Source organism: Callithrix jacchus, chromosome 1 (assembly GCF_049354715.1).
Source record: "Callithrix jacchus isolate 240 chromosome 1, calJac240_pri, whole genome shotgun sequence".
Lineage (NCBI taxonomy): Eukaryota > Metazoa > Chordata > Mammalia > Primates > Cebidae > Callithrix > Callithrix jacchus.
Window position 1 is genome coordinate 71,233,917 of NC_133502.1, and position 16,603 is coordinate 71,250,519.

A 16,603-nucleotide genomic window follows, 5' to 3' on the forward strand; every position below is an offset into this window, starting at 1 on the left:
ACCCCGCCCACCTGCTCCCCGGGGTCCTACCCCAGCTTCACCCTCAGGGCTCCCCCAGCTCACCTCCGCGCCCGCGGACCCCTGGGTCTACCTTCAGCCTTGGGGCCCTCCTCGGACTATATTCCACCTTCGGGGTCCCCTCACCCTCCATCTCCTCCGGCGGGGTCACTCCGCCCGCCTTTTCCCCTGGTGGGGTCCCCCGACCCACCTTCTCCCCCGCAGGGTTCCCCAGCCCGCCTTCCCGGCGGCAGGAGCTGCGGCCCAGGCCGGCGGGCGGAGGCGGCGCCACCCGGGGCGCTGACGTAGAGGCCGCTCGGCGGCCGGGGGGTCCCTTCGGTGGGGCCGCGGCTCCCCGCCCGCCGCCCCCGCGCGTCCATTCCCTTTTGTGTCCCGCGCGCGGCCCGTCTCCCGCGCACACTCGCGCCCTGAGCCCCGCGGGCCGGCGGGCGGCTCCCGGCGCGGCCCCTCCAGCCAGCGCGCCCGGCATTGTGTGGACGCGCCCGGCCGGGAGCGCGCGCGGGGGCTGTCGTGCGCCCCCGTCCCCGTCCCCTCCGGGCCGCGGCGCCGCCTGCGCCCCGCCGCCCCCGCCGCCCCCGCGCGGCCCGGCCCCCGGCCCGGCCCGGACCGACCCGGGCAGCGCAGCGGCGGGGCCGAGCGGCGGCGCGGCGCGGCAACATGGCGACTGTGCCCGTGTACTGCGTCTGCCGGCTCCCCTACGACGTTACCCGCTTCATGATCGAGTGCGACGCCTGCAAGGACTGGTTCCACGGCAGGTGAGCGCGCGGCGGCCGCTCGGCCCGGCCGGCCCGGCCACCCCGCCCGACCGAGCCCCGCGCCCTCGGCTGCGCGCCCGCAGGCTCGGCTCGGGGACGGGCCGCCGCCGCCGCATTCCGGGCGCCCAGGTCGGGGCTGGGCCGGGCCGGGCCGCGCGCCCTTTTGTGCCCAGGGCGGGGGCGCCAAGCACGGGGCCCGCGCTGGGCGCCCCTGGCCGCCGCGCACAAAGCGAGGCCCGCGGGCCGGAAGGTGGGCTTGGGGCTCGGGGCGCGGGGAAGTTGGGGCTCCAGGCCCGGGCCGGGCCGCCTGTCAGCGGGGTCGCGGCGGCCGCAGAGGCCGGGCATCCGGAGGGAGGCCCGGGCCTGGAGCCCCCGCCGCCTCCCCCCTGCGAAGTTGCAGGAACTTTCCCCGCGCGGGCTTGGGGCTGGCCGGGCCGGGAGAAGCGGGCGCGCAGCCCGGTGCGGGTCCCGGGAGAGGCGCGAGTGGCGGGCTACGACGCCGGCAGGGCTGGGACAGCCGTGGGGGCTTCGGCGAGGTGGCAGCCGGCGCGCCCACCCTCCGCCGTGGCCTGCGAGCTCCCTCGGACCTTGTCCCGGAAGGCAGGACCCCTCCCGGACCCCTGCGGAGCACCTGAACCTGGCAGGCCTATGGGTCCCGGCGTGAGTGTGGTGACAGAATAGTGTCTGTGAGTTGGGTAAAGGGGGTTGTTATGGGTTTGCCGTCTCCTCCCTGGCCTTCAGCTTTCCCCGTTTCCCTCCTCTCCGTTCCTGGCAGGAACACCCCGGTTTTGACATGATCTTATGCTCTCTAAGGAAGATGGGGATGGGGAAAGGAGGTACTCTTGGAGACACTGAAAACCCCCGTCCTCTTGGCCGTTGCTGGTGGCCATGACCCGGCCCCGTGCCTAGGATAGGTCCCTTCCCACCAAGAAGTAAATGGAGGAGGAGGAAGAGGAGGTGATAGTCATGCCCAAACTGCTCCAACAGGTTCTCTTGCATCTGACTTTGCCTGTGGGATGTGTTTGGACCGGGGCTGGGCAGGGCTGTATGCCCTCTGGGGCTCCAGTCCCGAACCACCAGGAGCAGCCTGGGGGAAGAGAGGGGTGTGTGGTGGTGGGTGGTCCGGGATTCTCCTTCCAGAGAGGAGACTCTCCTGCTGGTTTTAAGCCTGGGTCTTCAAGGCTGGTCAGTGGCCCTTAAGAGTGGGTTGTGGCCCCGAGTCCCATCCTGCCAGTTTGCATGTGATGACCCGGGTGGCCGGGATGTGACAGGGCCTGCTGTCTGTCAGCCCCAGGCCTGAGTCTCATCTTCATGCTGTAAGAAGGGCCTGGGACTCTGGGGTGAGGATGCCCACGGAAATCTGGGCTGCCTTCCTGGGATGCCCGGGGCTATAGAAGCCCCTCAGAGCAGGGGAGGCTGAGTGGGAACACCAGGCTTTGCCCAGAACAGGGCTGCCGTGCACACCCCCAACTGGCAGCCAGCAAGAAAAAGTTCACAGCCAGATCAAAGTAGGTGAGAACCTCTAAGGCTCTTCAGATCCAAAGATGCTGAGCAGTTGGGTCTGAAAGTGGTGGGGCCTATCCCTTTTCCCCCATCCCCACCGGGGCCCTGACCTGGCGAGCAGTCACCCCCCTGCAGAACCCTCTGGGCACCTGTGTCAGCTCCTGGCTGCTGCCCACACTTGGGGCCCAGATTGGGGAGAGTGAGAGGGATGGAGAAAACCTTTGTCTCACTGCTCAGGGGACCCTCTGGGAAGGGAAGGTTAGTTCTGAACTAGATTTTGAGGCCAGGGGAAAAACTCCAGTAATGAGGGGCAGGCAGGCGACAGGGGCTGAGAGCAGGCCTGAGAGCTGGTTGATGTCATTTGCTGTATTGGCCCATGCAAAAATCCCAAAAAGAGGGACATTTTGGGGGGCTTTATCTCCTTTTTTCTAATTTGGGGTCTCTGATTGAATCTAATACAGGCGGTTGATCAGCACAGATTTATTCTCACCTATTTGTGGTGGCTGTGGGATCTGAAAGGAACTGTGCTTCCCATCGGCCATGAAAGTCATTTTCTCCTGTATTTTATCAAGCAGAGGCAGGGTCATTTGCCACAGTGAACTCTAAGGGGAGAAAGCCTCTGGGTGTCCCTTCTCCCCCACCCCTGTGGTTCTAGGCAGGTGTGTGATGGGGGCAGGGGACAGCCATCAGGGGTTGGTGGGGTTGGTACAGCTCTCACAGCCCTGGGCGAGTCGCTTGGTCTCTCAGCATCACTTTTCTCATCAGTCAAGCGAACATGTGTGACCAGACCCCTGTGTTTCTCCACCTCCAGATAGTCTCCTGTGGCCCCGGTGGTCCTTTCCTGATCTTCCTACCACCTGTACTGTGACTTATTTCCATTTAACATTTTAACTCACTTTTTAAAAGTTTGAATACTTTTAAACCTTTTATTTTGAGAGGACTTTAGACTTAGCAAAGAGTTCCAAAAATGGCAGTTTCCCTGTAGCCTTCCCTCTGCTTTCCCTGCAGTGAACATCTTACATAGCCATGGGACCGGTGGAGTTAATACTGGTGCTGGGCTGTTAACTAAACTACAGACTTTATTCCGATGTATTTAACCAGTGTCCCCCACTTAATGTCATTTTTCTGTTCCTGGATCCCACCTTGCATTTAATCCTTATGTCTCCTTACTCTCGAAAATACTGCTTTTAAAAGGAAACTTCATGTCATTCCCTGAAATAGAACATTATTGTAACTTACCATACACAGTAACTATAAAAATAAACACACAACTGTTAAAGTAAAAAGCCTTTCTGTCCCACCTGTGGTCACATCACGTTCCTCCAGCCAGCCCTGTTTTGGGGAGAATTGGAGAGAGGGTCTCTAAGTGATCACTCACACTCACAGTGGCTGCTGTTGGCAGCTTTGGCAGCAGCCGAGAACTTGTTTGGGATAGAGCTTTGGCCATTTGTGGGGCCAGAACTTGCTTCGAGGGCCCCTCCTCAGGGACTCTGAGCACCCCTCCCAGTGTTCTAGCCGTGGCTGGTGGGACTGCCCGCTGGCCTGGGTGGGAAGAGTGTTCACCATGGAGGAGGGAGGAGCGTTGTGTTCTGTCCTTGGGATCATGCATCCTGCATTCCCTGGAGGGGCAGTGTCGAGTAGGGGTGGGGGAAACAGGCCCTCCTTTCAGGCTCCCTGCTGTCGCTGGGATGTGTGTGCCATACTTGAGCTGTCCTTTCACCAAGTCTTTGCAAGATTCCCCCTCCAGCCCCATCTTGACCTTGGCTCATCACTCCTGGGGCCGGAGAGTCTCATCAGCCCAGCCCTTCTTCACTGGCACGGACTGGGATGCTGTCCCGGAATGTGAGCTTTGTCCTGGGAGGGATGGATTTTATGGCAGGACCTGACAGGAGGTAGCGGAGGCCAGTTGCCTTTGGAGGTGTCTTGTATGCCTCATTTAGTGAGGATGTGTGGCTTGGCACAGGCACTGAGGAAGACCTCTCCTCTCCTCTTAGGGATCCTGCTCTTGCACAAAGCCCCTCGGGCCATGCACTGTGGTCCCTTGTGCCTGTGTCTTCTAACTGGAGAATGAAGACCAGACCCCATGCCCTCCACCCCTGCCTGCAGCCATATGGGGGATGACCTGGCATCTCACTTTGTCACCAACTTTGCTTTGAATAATTTCAATCCCTGGGAAGTAAGAATGCTTCTGTTAAAGTTTTAAACATCCTTAACCCGTAGCTTTCTGGCCCTCTTTCAGCTGCTTGTTCTATTGTACTGGAAGGGTTTTTGGAGGTGTAATCAGTAAAACTGACTTGAAAGAAACTGAAAGCTCTTCAGGTCACTTCAGTGACAGACATTTCATTTATACCTCAGTGACTATCTGTTGGGCATGTATTCTGTGTGGAGTTCAGCGAGGGCCCAGGGGGTAGCCAGGCAGCTCCTCTGAGAAAGCTGGCAGCCACCCTGGAGGGAGAGTGTCTCAGCAGAGGAGGGGCCAGAGTAGACTGAGGTTTTGACAGGGTTCCCCATGTTGCTTTGGGGACAGGTGGGGGTGGAAGTTAGGGGCAGGGAGCCAGTGAGGAGGTGACTGTCCTGCAGGTGAGAGGCAACAGGGCTTGTACCCAGGGGGAGGGGATTGGGACTGGGCGGGGGGAGAAGGGTCACATTCTGGAAGTGTTCAGAAGGTAAAGTGGACAAATTGCGTGGCGCAGCTCCCTCCAATACCTGTGTGTCCGTCTGTCTGTCTGAGCTTGGCTTGTCCTCCTCCTCAGGCTCCTGTCTCTGTGTCCAGCTCCTTTGGGATGGCCTTTCTGGGCTCTCATTGTACCCACCCAGCCTTAAGCTCCTTGGGCAGAGCCACATCCAGGGGCTACCTGGGAACACTGTGGCTGTGCCCTGCAGGCCAGCTCTGTTGTTGACCAGTGGAGTGTGTGTGCGCGAGAGGGAAGGAGGCCCCGCCAAGGGTCACATCTGGGTGATCAGAGCTGAGAGTTAAATCCTAGAGCCTCACAGGCTGGAGTACTGGGGGAAGGGGCCTCCTCAGGGAGACGTCATTGTGATGTAGGAATAATGATTAATCACTTGAAAGCAAGGAATTCTCCCCCTGTGTGAGTTTTTAGAGTTCTGGAGGAGGTGGGAACAATGTCAGGCCAGCTTTTAGAGGGTAAAGTAGATGCCCCTGTCTGTGGATGCTTTCCAAAGGAGGTAGGTCTTGAAGGAAGCAAGGAGCTTCATCTCAATTGTCAGAATGTTTGCTATTATTAAACATACTTAATATTTGGCTGGAAGTGTGCTTGGTGTGAACCTCTGGACTGCAGCCCACATTTGTTTGGGGGCTGCTTGGGCTCGGTGTGGCCACAGATGCCCTAAAATCTGGGCAGAGTTTTGGGTGGATCCTGTCACCCCCAGACACCCTCTCTTTTGTCCATCCTTGTAGTACCTCAACATGTGCCAGGTTCTTCTAAAAGAGTGAGTTTTTCTGGTGGGAGCAAGTGTGGACCAGAAAATAGTGTTCCATGACACACTTCTCTGGAAGAATATTACTTTTGAAATTCAGGGTGTGGGTAAAACAAAGTCAATCTCTTGGTTTTTTTAAAGAACAGATGGGTCTGGTTGTGCTGTGGAAGCTAACATTTAGTCAGGTTTAATGCCATAGGGGTTATTTTTCATTCATCATGTTTGGTTCCCACGTTGACTGTGAGAGGCAGATAGCGTGGGTCACCCTGTCACCCGCATGGACACAGAAGCAGCAGGGGCTCTGTCATACGCAGGTCTCTGGCTTCATCAGGTGCATTCTGAGCCGCAGCAGGTGGACACACTCACCTCCGAGAGGGTGCAGGTGAGGAGGTGGCACCTGGCTCAGGTTATTCTGGCTCAAGGGCCTGAGCAAATATGGGGCTGATGATTGCTTGTGTCCATGGTTTTGGCACTGTAACATGGACGGAAATGTGGTCACAGAGGAAGGCCACATACTAAGCTAGAGGTTGGGAGGTGCTTCACTGTCCAAGCAGCTGACTGTAGCAGCTCCCTCCTGGGTCTGAGTATGCCGGGTGCCTCTCAGGGTCTCTCGCTGTAGTGCCTCCCTCTGCATCTCTCTTTCTCTGTCCTCTAACATCTGCACACCTTGATTCTCAGCTTTTTGGTTCGGTTGCAGTTGGGCGGCCCTAGCTGTGGGCTCCAGAATGGGACTTGGCTTCTATTCTTTAGGGTGCAGGACCTGTTTACTTTTCTCCTGGACTCTCCCTGCCACCATACTGCTGGGTCACCCACAGAAAAACATGTGAACATATTTAGAATTCTAGCCACTGACTGGTTTGGATCTCAGAGCATAGGAACTAAAAAATCTTTGTGGTATCTGTCCCTGTCGAAGCTTTCTGAAGGTGGTGTGTCTTGAAGGAAGCAATTTGTTGTGAGCCTCATCTTAATCACCAGAACGTTTGCTTTTATTGAAACTATTTAGCTAGAAATGTGCACATGGGGAAACCAGCCTTTCACCTTTTTAAAAAAATTGCAGTGAAATTTACATAACATAAAATTAACCATTTGAAAGTGTGAAGTTGAGTGGCATTTAGTGCCATCACAATGCCATCAAAGGTGGTGGAGCAACCACTGCCTTTATCTAGTTCCCAAACATCTTCATCACTCCTAAAGTATACTCTGTATCCACTGAGTAGTCCCTGCTCTTTCCTCCTCCCACTAGCCCCTGACAACTAGCTGTCTGCTTTCTGACTCTATTGGTGGTCTATTGTGGATATTTACTATTTAGTATAAATAGAATCATGCAATATGTTACCTTTTGTGTCTGGCTTCTTTTGCTTAGCACAATGTTTTTCAGGTTCATCCACACTGTATCATGTGTCAGTGTTTCATTAATTTTTATGGCTGAATAATATTCCATTATATGGATAGACCACAGTTTATCCATTCATCACTGTATGGGTATTTGGGATTTTTCCACCTATGGCTGTTGTAAATAGTGCTGCTATAAACATTTGTGTATAAATATTTGTTTGAACACCTGTTTCAGTTCTTTTGGATATATACTTAGGAATGGAATTGCTGGATCATATGGTAATTCTATGTTTAACTTTTTAGTAACTGGCAAACAGGAGCTGCATTATTTTAAATTCTCCTCAGCAGTGTTCCAATTTCTCCACATCCTCGCCAACACTTGTTTTCCTTTTTTTTTTTTTTAATTAAAGCCATCCTAATGGGTATGAAATGGTATTTCCTTATGTTTTTGACTTGCATTTCTCTACTGACCAGCTTTCACATGCTTCTTGGCCTTTGCCCACTTTTAAATCGGATTGCTTGTCTCGAAGTGTAAGAGTTCTTTATATAGTCTAGATGCTGTACTTATCAGATATATGATTTGCAGTATATTTTTCCATTCTCTGGGTTGTCATTTCACTTTCCTGATAATGACTGCTGATGCACTAAAGTTTTTAACTTTGATGAAATCTAGTTTAGCTCTTTTTTCTTTTGTTGCTTGTGCTTTTGATGCCATATCTGAGATTCCATTGCGAGATCCAGGGTTATACAGGTTTACTCCTGTAATTTCCTTTAAGATTTTTATCATTTTAACTCTTATCTTAGGGTTTTGATCCATCTTCTGTTTATTTTTGTAATGAGGGAAGGTAGGAGTCTAACTTTATTCTTTTGAAGCAGGATATCCATTTGTCTCAGCATCATTTGTTGATGACCATTCTTTCTCTGTTGAATGATCTTGGTGCCTGGACCAAAAATCATTTGATTGTATACACAGGGGTTTATTTCTGGACTCTCAGTTCTATTCCGTTGGTCTATATGTGTCTCCTTATGCCAATACCACACTGCTTTGATTTCTGCAAAGTTGTAGTAAGTTTTGAAAGCAGAAAGTATGAGTCCTCTGACTTTGTATTCTTTTTCACTATTGTTTTGGCTATTTTGGGTTCCTTGCTTTACATATGAATTTGAGGATTGGCTTTTCCATTTTGGCAAAAAAAGCACTGTTGGAATTTTGATAGGGATTGTGTTTAGTCTGCAGATTGTTTTGTCTTCTTAATAGTATTAAGTCTTTTGATCCATGAACATGGGATACCTCTCCACTTATTTGTGTCTTCTTTAATTTCTTTCAGCAGTATTTTATAATTTTTGGTTTACAAGTCTTTCACCTTCTCAGTTACATTGATTCCTAGTTGTTTTATTCTTTTAGACACCGTGGTAAGTGGTATTATTTTCTTAATTTCTTTTTTAGATTGTTCATTGATGGTTCTTTTATCTTTTTTTATAATCATCTTTTAATGTGTGGTAACTGAATTTCCAGAACCGTATATGTGCAGGGTGCTGCCCACCCCTGCCATGCTCTCTGTGTTCATGCATGTGCTGCTGTGTGCCCAGTGTGTACCTGCATACCTGTGAAGGAGGGTTGCTATCTTCTTTTTTAACTGTATTTTTGAGCCTCTGTATCAGATGTTGAGCTAGGCATTTTCTGTACATGTGTAGGACTTTTCTCATACTGTGTATGGGGTTCTCTCATGTGGGTCTCCATCTCCTTTTCCTGACTGTCATCCTCCCCCGGGGCAGTCTTTTTGGTTGCTTGCTTCACTGCTGAGGATGCTTTGGTGGGGCAAGGCCAAGGTTCTGTATTCCTAGAGTGGGGACAGCAAGCATAGCTATAGAGCAGTGCCAGCCTCTCTCTGTGTGAGTAGCACATGGCCCCATTGATCTCCATGCATCGAGTGGATGGTTCTGCTCAGGTGGAGAGTATGTGTAAAGCCCTTTTTCATTCTTATCCCTGACTTGCTATGGATTGGACACAAGGCCCAGTATTAGATAAACATGAGGATCTGATTGGCCTTGGAGAGTGCTCTGGGACCAGGATCTGACCTGAGGACTGATACACCCACCCCTCGGGCTGCCAGATTCAGGCACTGAACCCCAACCCCATTACCTTCACCCCACAATTCTAGATCACTAAAATTTTCTTGTAGCTTTGTGATTTTGTCCCTTATTTTACCCTTCCCCTTATAAAACCCCATCAAGGCATATTCTGTTTGTGAATCTCCGGGATTGGGCCAGTGGGAAGAGTAGTCAGGAAGCACTTATCAGGAACACCAGGACTAGTGAGAAGGCAACGTCAAGTGGGGCACAAGGCCCTCCCTGCCTGGTCCCACCTCACCAGACTCCTGTGCTGACCTGCTTTTGCTGGAGCAATGGTGCAGACTTTAGGGGTTCAGGCCCATTTCCCTGAAGGAGAGGCTGAGGCCTGGCATCCTGAGACATTTGGTATCCTGGAACAGTATAGAAACTGCAGCCTTAGCTAGTCTTCCTCCCAGATGCCCATTGTCGGGGGGAGGGGTGAGGCAGGGCTTTAAGAGGACTCCCTGAACCCCAGGGAGAGGGAAGAACCCATGGCACCACATGAAGCAGCACACACAGGCTCAAGTAGGAAGCAGGATGGAATCTCACTAAACCTCCTCTTGCTGGAGTCAGCCAAATATGAGGATTAGTTGCTCATGGTGCTTGTGGAATCTCTCCCTGGAAATGGGAGGCACTGTGGCCACTGCTGCCCAGCAGCACATAGCAGAGGTGTGCAGAAGTAGCTCAGTCGGGGAGGGTTTTCCTCCACTGTTTGCACCCAGCACTGGGCACTTCTGGATGCCACCTTGTTCCTTGCAGCAGCTCTCTGGTGTGCTTTGGATGGAGGGGCTACTCAGGAGAAGCCAGCTGGGGGAGGACCAGCAGCTCCTACTCCTTTCATGCCAAAGTGTGGGACGGATGGGAACAGTTTCTGAGGCTTTAATGCCACTCCTGGCTGTGCTTGGCAACTCTGTGTGTCACACATGAGGAATCCTGAGTCTCAAAAGGGCCTAGGCATCCTGCATGCGCTGCACCAGGAGTCAAGAGGTTTGCCATGACTGGGCTTGGCTCCTTGTTCATCAGCAAGAATATTCATCAGTCTGTTTGTCTAGCTGGTGATGTTTCCCAAGCATTATGTAGGGGCCAGGCTCTGTTCTTGGCGTGGGCAGCAGTGAGGAAGACTGGAGGGCCTCTGCAGCTAGTGCTGGAGGACAGGGTTGGAGTGACATGGCCCTCATCACCAGCTGCCTATGAGTCTGTGTCACAGCAGATTGGGGTGACAACAAACTGCACTGTGTGGGGTGAGGGGCAGCATGTGGCTGGCCCCCAAGTGAGGGGAGATGTGGTTAGGGAGGCACCTTGGCCTGTAGGCCATGGGTGGGAGTTCATGTTTTGGCCCCAGTGCAGGAAGACAAAACACAACATTCTTTAGTTTGCAGTCTGTAAAGTTTTCTCAGAGTTCTGTGAGAGGCATGGAGTATAGGGCAAGATGGAGAGAGGCCAGAGACCATTAAGGGGCTGGCAGAGCCCTGGGTGAGGAACAGAGAAGACCCAGGTGAGGGACAGAGAAGCCCTGGGTGAGTGGATGTAGGAGTCTGGAGTAAGGGATGATGGAGGAGCCCCAGGTGAGGGATGATGGAGGATGCCCAGGTGAGGGATGATGGAAGACTTCCAGGTGAGGGATGATGGAGGAGCACTGGGTGAGGGATGATGGGGAATGCCCAGGTGAGGGATGATGGGGGAGTTCCAGGTGAGGGATGGGGGAGCCCTGGGTGAGGGATGATGGAGGATGCCCAGAGGAGGGATGGAGGAGCCCCGGGTGAGGGATGATGGAGGAGCCCCAGGTGAGGGATGATGGAAGACTTCCAGGTGAGGGATGGTGGAGGAGCCTTGGATGAGGGATGATGGGGGATGCCCAGGTGAGGGATGATGGGGGAGTTCCAGGTGAGGGATGATGGAGGATGTCCAGGTGAGGGATGGAGGAGCCCCGGGTGAGGGATGATGGAGGAGTCCTGGGTGAGGGATGATGGAGGATGCCAAAGTGAGGGATGATGGGGGAGTTCCAGGTGAGGGATGGAGGAGCCCTGGGTGAGGTTATCTAGGCACAGTGTTGTTATGTAACTCTGATGATCCCAGACTGTGTCTGTATAGCCAGCACTCTGGATCACCTAGTGCCCATCTGTCCCTGGAGCTGCCCATTGGCCTCACAGATTGGTCCCCTCTCTAGCAGCATGGGCCGCCTGTCTGCTGGGTAGCCCTTGACCCTGCCATTGGCTGGCTGTGCCACCTGCTCACTGTGTAGGCAAGTGACTTGGATCCTGGAGAAGGAGGTGGATGTGTGGCGATGGGCAGATAAACAAGAAGCAGAGAGTCACCTCCCTAGAGGCCCCCGTGACAGTGGGCTGGGTGCCTGGGCAGTCATGTGTCTGCAGGTCTGGGCAGCCACTGCACATCTCTCCCCGTCTCTGAGCAGCAGCTGGGGGCAGAACCACAGCTCTGCGGACCTGTTTATCTGAGTGCCTGACCAGATGCTCTGGGGGCAGGGCCTGGGTCCTGCGCTGTGTGGCTCTGGGCAGGCTCTGTGACACTTCCTATCACAGGTGTACATCTGGATAAAGACGGTTTTGTCTTTGTGCTGGTGGAGTTGTGTTGGGGACCAGGGGACTGGGGAGTAGAGGGGGGCAGCTCCAGGTGAGCTCTGGAGTCAGTTAGAGTGAGAGGTCCATTCTAGCCTGGGGGCTGTGAGAAATGATTCCTCAGGCCAGACGCAGCCCTTCTCAAAGTTAAGCCAGCAACGAGAATAACTCCCTTTTGAGGTTACAGGGCATACAACTGGAGGGAGCCTGTACCTGAGTGGCCTGAGTCTGTGGAACTCAGAGGATGAGCCCAGCCTTACTGAGGTCCCCCTCCCCATTGTCCCCGTACTCCCTGCCCCTACAAAAAACACTTTGTGGGCTGGATGTGGTGGCTCATGCCCGTAATCCCAGCACTTTGGGAGGCCGAGGTGGGTGGATCATGAGGTCAGGAGTTCGAGACCAGCCTGGCCAACATGGTGAAACCATGTCTTTTCTAAAAATATAAAAAATTAGCCTGGTATGGTGGCAGGTACCTGTAATCCCAGCTGCTTGGGAGGCTGAGGCAGGAGCATTGTTTGAACCCAGGAGGCAGAGCTTGCAGTGTGCCAAGACCACACCACTGCACTCCAGCCTGAGCAACAGAGCGAGACTCTGTCTCAAAAAACAAAACAAAAGAAAACAAAAAACACTTTATGAAATCTTTGTTTGTGGCCCTGAAGGCAATACCAGGAGTGATCTGATGGTATTTATGTTGAGGGAAGTCCCCTTCGGCCACTTGAAGGACCATCCTTCACTCCGTTGAGTGAAGAAGAGGAGAATCTTGGAGGCAACAGGAAGGTGAAGCTGCTTTCCCTGGGTCCCCAAAGTCTAGGGACTCTGAGCCTTAGTCATGTCCTGAGATGTCTCTTTCTCTAATTCCTTCTACAAAACAGCTGTCCCAAGAACAGTGCTGGGAAGGAACCAAGTGCTCAGTGAAAGTTTGGAGCAGGAAGCTTTATGCAGGCAGAATTTGGGTTCAGTTTGAGGGAAACCTTTCTAATAATTGAAACTAGCCCCATAGCAGACACTGTCTAGAGAAACTCAGTGTATGGTGGGCGGGGTTTCTCAGCCTCTGCTCTGCTGACATCTGGGCTGGAGAATTCTTTGTGTGGGGGCTTTTCCATGCACTGCAGATGTAGAGTCCTGGTCTCCAGCCACCAGATGCCAGGAGCACCTTGCTGCCCATCCCCCACCCACAGTTGTGACAACCCAAAGTGTCTCCAGAAATTGGCAACTGCCTCCTGCGGGACATAGTTGTACCTGGTTGAGGGCAAGAAATGCCGAATCTTCTGCTGAATGCATTGTGCCTTTATTACCTGGAAAATTGAACTCAGTGACCCACTTGTCTTCTTATGTTTATGTATTTTGCTAAAACATCAGCTGCATTTGTTCATTTAATTTTTGTTGTTGATATTACAGCTTTTCATTTTCCAAAGCATAGAGAAACAGAAACTGCAGATGATAAATGAGAAAATTATGTATCTTGCTTGAATATATAGTAATTTTTTCTTTACTAAACTTGTAAATGAATAAAGATTATTAATACATTTCAAATAAATAAGTAGTGTTTTCCAAAATCATCACAATAAGATACCAGTAACGGGCAGTTGGTTGAAAGCGTAACACCAGAGGGCCAGGGTTCAAACCTTGGCTCAACCACTTACTGACTGTGTGCCTTTAGTCCAACTGATGAGCTTCTCTAGACCTCAGCTTCCTCACTTGGCAGGTGGGAATGATGAGAATAACAGTAGATAGTTCATGGGGCTGTTAAAAGAATTAAAAAGTAAATATAGATAATGTAGAACACTCTGTGCTCAAATTGTTAGTGACTTCATATGCATAAAACTATTTAATTCACTCTCTCTATATAATGCTGGTCAATTAAAAGCATACTTCCATGTTTTTTATTTCAACTTGTAACAGTCATACAAATATATAATGATAAATAATTCTTTTAGAATGACTGTTAAAAATACAATTTAAAACTTCCGTCTGTTTTCCTACCTGTCTAAATGTTTATTTCGCCAACTATATATGTGTATGTGTATCTATCTATCTGTATTTTTTATTATACTTTAAGTTCTGGGGTACATGTGCAGATCTTGAAGGATTGTTACATAGGTATACACAAGTCATGGTGGTTTTCTGCCTCCATTCCCCGCTTCACCTACATTAGGTATTTCTCCTAATGTTATCCCTCCCCAATCTCCTCACCTGCTGCTATCATTCTGCTAGTCCCCCATCCCCCAAAAGACCCCAGTGTGTGCTGCTCCCCTCCCTGAGTCCATGTGTTCTCATTGTTCAATACCCACTCATGAGTGGGAACATGTGGTGTTTGGTTTTCTGTTCTTGTGTCAGTTTTCTGAGAATGATGGTTTCCAGATTCATCCATGTCCCTATGAAGGACATGAACTCATCCTTTTTTATGGCTGCATAGTATTCCATGGTGTATATGTGCCACATTTTCGTTAACCAATCTATCCTTGTTGGGCTTTGGATTAGTTCCAAGTATTTGCTATTGTAAACAGTACTGCAGTGAACATACGTGTGCATGTGTCTTTATAATAGAATGATTTATAATCCTTTGGGTATATACTCAGTACTGGGATTGCTGGGTCAAATGGCATTTCTGGTTCTAGATCCTTGAGGAATTGCCACACTGTCATCCACAATGGTTGAACTAATTTAAACTCCCACCAACAGTGTAAAAGTGTTCCAATTTCTCCACATTCTCTCCAGCATCTGTTGTCTCCAGATTTTTAAATGATCGCCATTCTAACTGGCGTGAGATGGTATCTCAATGTGGTTTTGATTTGCATTTCTCTAATGACCAGTGATGATGAGCATTTTTTCATGTTCGTTGGCTGCATAAATGTCTTCTTTTGAAAAGTGTCTGTTCATACCCTTTGCCCACTTTTTCAAGGGATTTTTTTTTCTCATAGATTTTTTGATTGAATTTATTTCGCAAACAAAATTATCACATTGTAAGAAAAATTTTAAAAAGAGTGAGAGAGAGAGTATGAAAGAAATGCAGTGGAATGCGTGCCTCTCCATGTCCTTGTCTCTGGAACCAACTCCATTCCAGCTGCAGAGTTGTCTCATGTTTCCACAGCCACCCCGTTTCCCTCTCCTCACACAAACAGCGGTGCACTATGAATGTGGTTCTGCAGTGACCCTGGGTCCTCACTCTCGACCGACAGGGCTCCGGCAAACCTGCTTCTCCTGCACTTCCCCACCTCCCATGGTTGGCATGCACCTCATTTTGTATCTGAGGCCACTGCGGTATTGCTCCGTGGCTATCCTGGTCTGTATGCTTTTGTGCATGTTTGCATGTGTATCTGCTGAATATATTCTAAGAAGTAAAGTTGCTGGGCTGAAGGATATTGCATTTCAGATTTAAAAATCATCAGATAGGTTGTATTGATTTCTCTACACGCTGGGCATTTTCTGAACTTTTGATCTTTGTCAGTTCAACCTTAAAGGTGAAAAAGAATACCTCACTGTGCAGTTATCTAATTATTGAGTTCACTCACTTTTAAGCCCTTTCTTCCCTAGAGTTGTAGAGTTGTGTCAGTAGCCCTAGTGCTTTCTAATGAAGACAGAAGAGCAGGTTTTCCCTGAGAAGTCAGATGTAAGAAGGGCGCCCTGCTCTGATAGGTGGGGAACAGGCCCTTCCATTGTCTCCGGCCCCTGCCCCAGAGCTGTTGGAGCCCCACAGACCTCCAGGAGTGCTTTCTGGATGCTCAATCTGCAGAGGTGGAAAGCTCAACTGTTTCCTAAATACCCCTCTTTGTTTGACTCCTGTGGTGAGTTTAAGTCTCATTTATTTTATTTTCCTCATAAACTTTTAATTTTAGAATTATTTTAGATGTACACAAAAGTTACAAATGTGGTACTAAGCATCTCCGCATACCCCAGCCAGTGTTCCTGAATGTGCACGTCTTACATCTCTATGGCAGGAGCCCATGTCCATTACCAAGACTGCAGACTTGCTGGGGCAAATTTCCCTGCTGGGACCACCCCGGAGGCCGTGGGCTGGTCCTCAGGTCTCCTCAGCCCTTCTGGTTGTGGTGGTGTCTTCTGACTCTTCTTTGTCCTATGACTCTGGCACACTTGAGCAGCACTGCTGAGATTTGAATATCCCTTTATGATTTGTATTCCTTTGAGGGGCCACTTCTCCCCAGATGCCCTCACACGCTTCTGGGTGGCTCCCCAACCTGAGTGTGGGCACCCTGACAGCTCTGGGGCCATACTTGGTCCGGCTGGTGGCAGACTGCTGTGACCCTGTAAGGGATCTGGTGTCACTCAGCAGACATGTGATGGGTGAGACCCTGTCATGGGGGCAGCAGCTGTGGCTCCTGTGACCCATGCTTACTCACAGTATGCCGGGACTCAGGGTCCCAAGCACCCCTCTCCCCACCGATATCTGTCTGGCCCCGACAGTGTCTTTTATGGCCACAGACGCTTTTTCCTGATCATAGTTTCTTCTAGATTCTGAATGCATGTTCTTTTATTACATTTTAAACTATTCTTTAGAAAGGAAGACACAATTAAATTGGTCTTCTGAACTCATCTCTGTTAAAAACCAACTCTAGTAGAACAGTTTGGGATTGGGCTAGGCACCCTTTCAGGAGCAGGCTGTACAGTGGCCTTGCTGCATGGGTGCCTGCCTCTGCACAGCAGGTGAGTAGGACATGTGAGATGGGGGTGGCTCTGGGAGCAAGCCTTGTTTTCACAAGTGGGAAAACTGAGGCTGCACAGTGATTTAGGGCAGGGTGGGGAGGTCCCTGCTTCCTCCCTTGGCCTGTTGTTTCCCTTGCGCTGAGTTGTTTTCTCTGAATGAAATCACTGTACAGAATTCATCTTTGGTCCTAAGAAGACCTTAGACCC

The 16,603-nt window shown here is 51.0% G+C and overlaps 1 protein-coding gene across 5 annotated transcripts in view; it reads left to right on the forward strand.

The window, feature by feature from the left end:
- Nucleotides 1-434: 434 nt before the first annotated feature.
- The window catches only part of PHF2 (PHD finger protein 2), a 101,653-nt gene continuing 85,484 nt past the window's right edge, over nt 435-16,603 (forward strand). The window contains exon 1 of one of the 5 annotated variants that reach the window (XM_035298984.3): nt 435-773. In XM_035298984.3, coding sequence (XP_035154875.1) covers nt 676-773 — 98 coding nt within the window. In that variant the 5' untranslated portion in view covers nt 435-675. Of the gene's footprint in view, nt 774-854; nt 1,024-1,169; nt 1,460-5,415; nt 5,463-16,603 lie in introns of those variants that run through there. The other 4 variants (XM_035298988.3, XM_035298990.3, XM_078365063.1 and 1 more) reach the window with 4 other exon arrangements.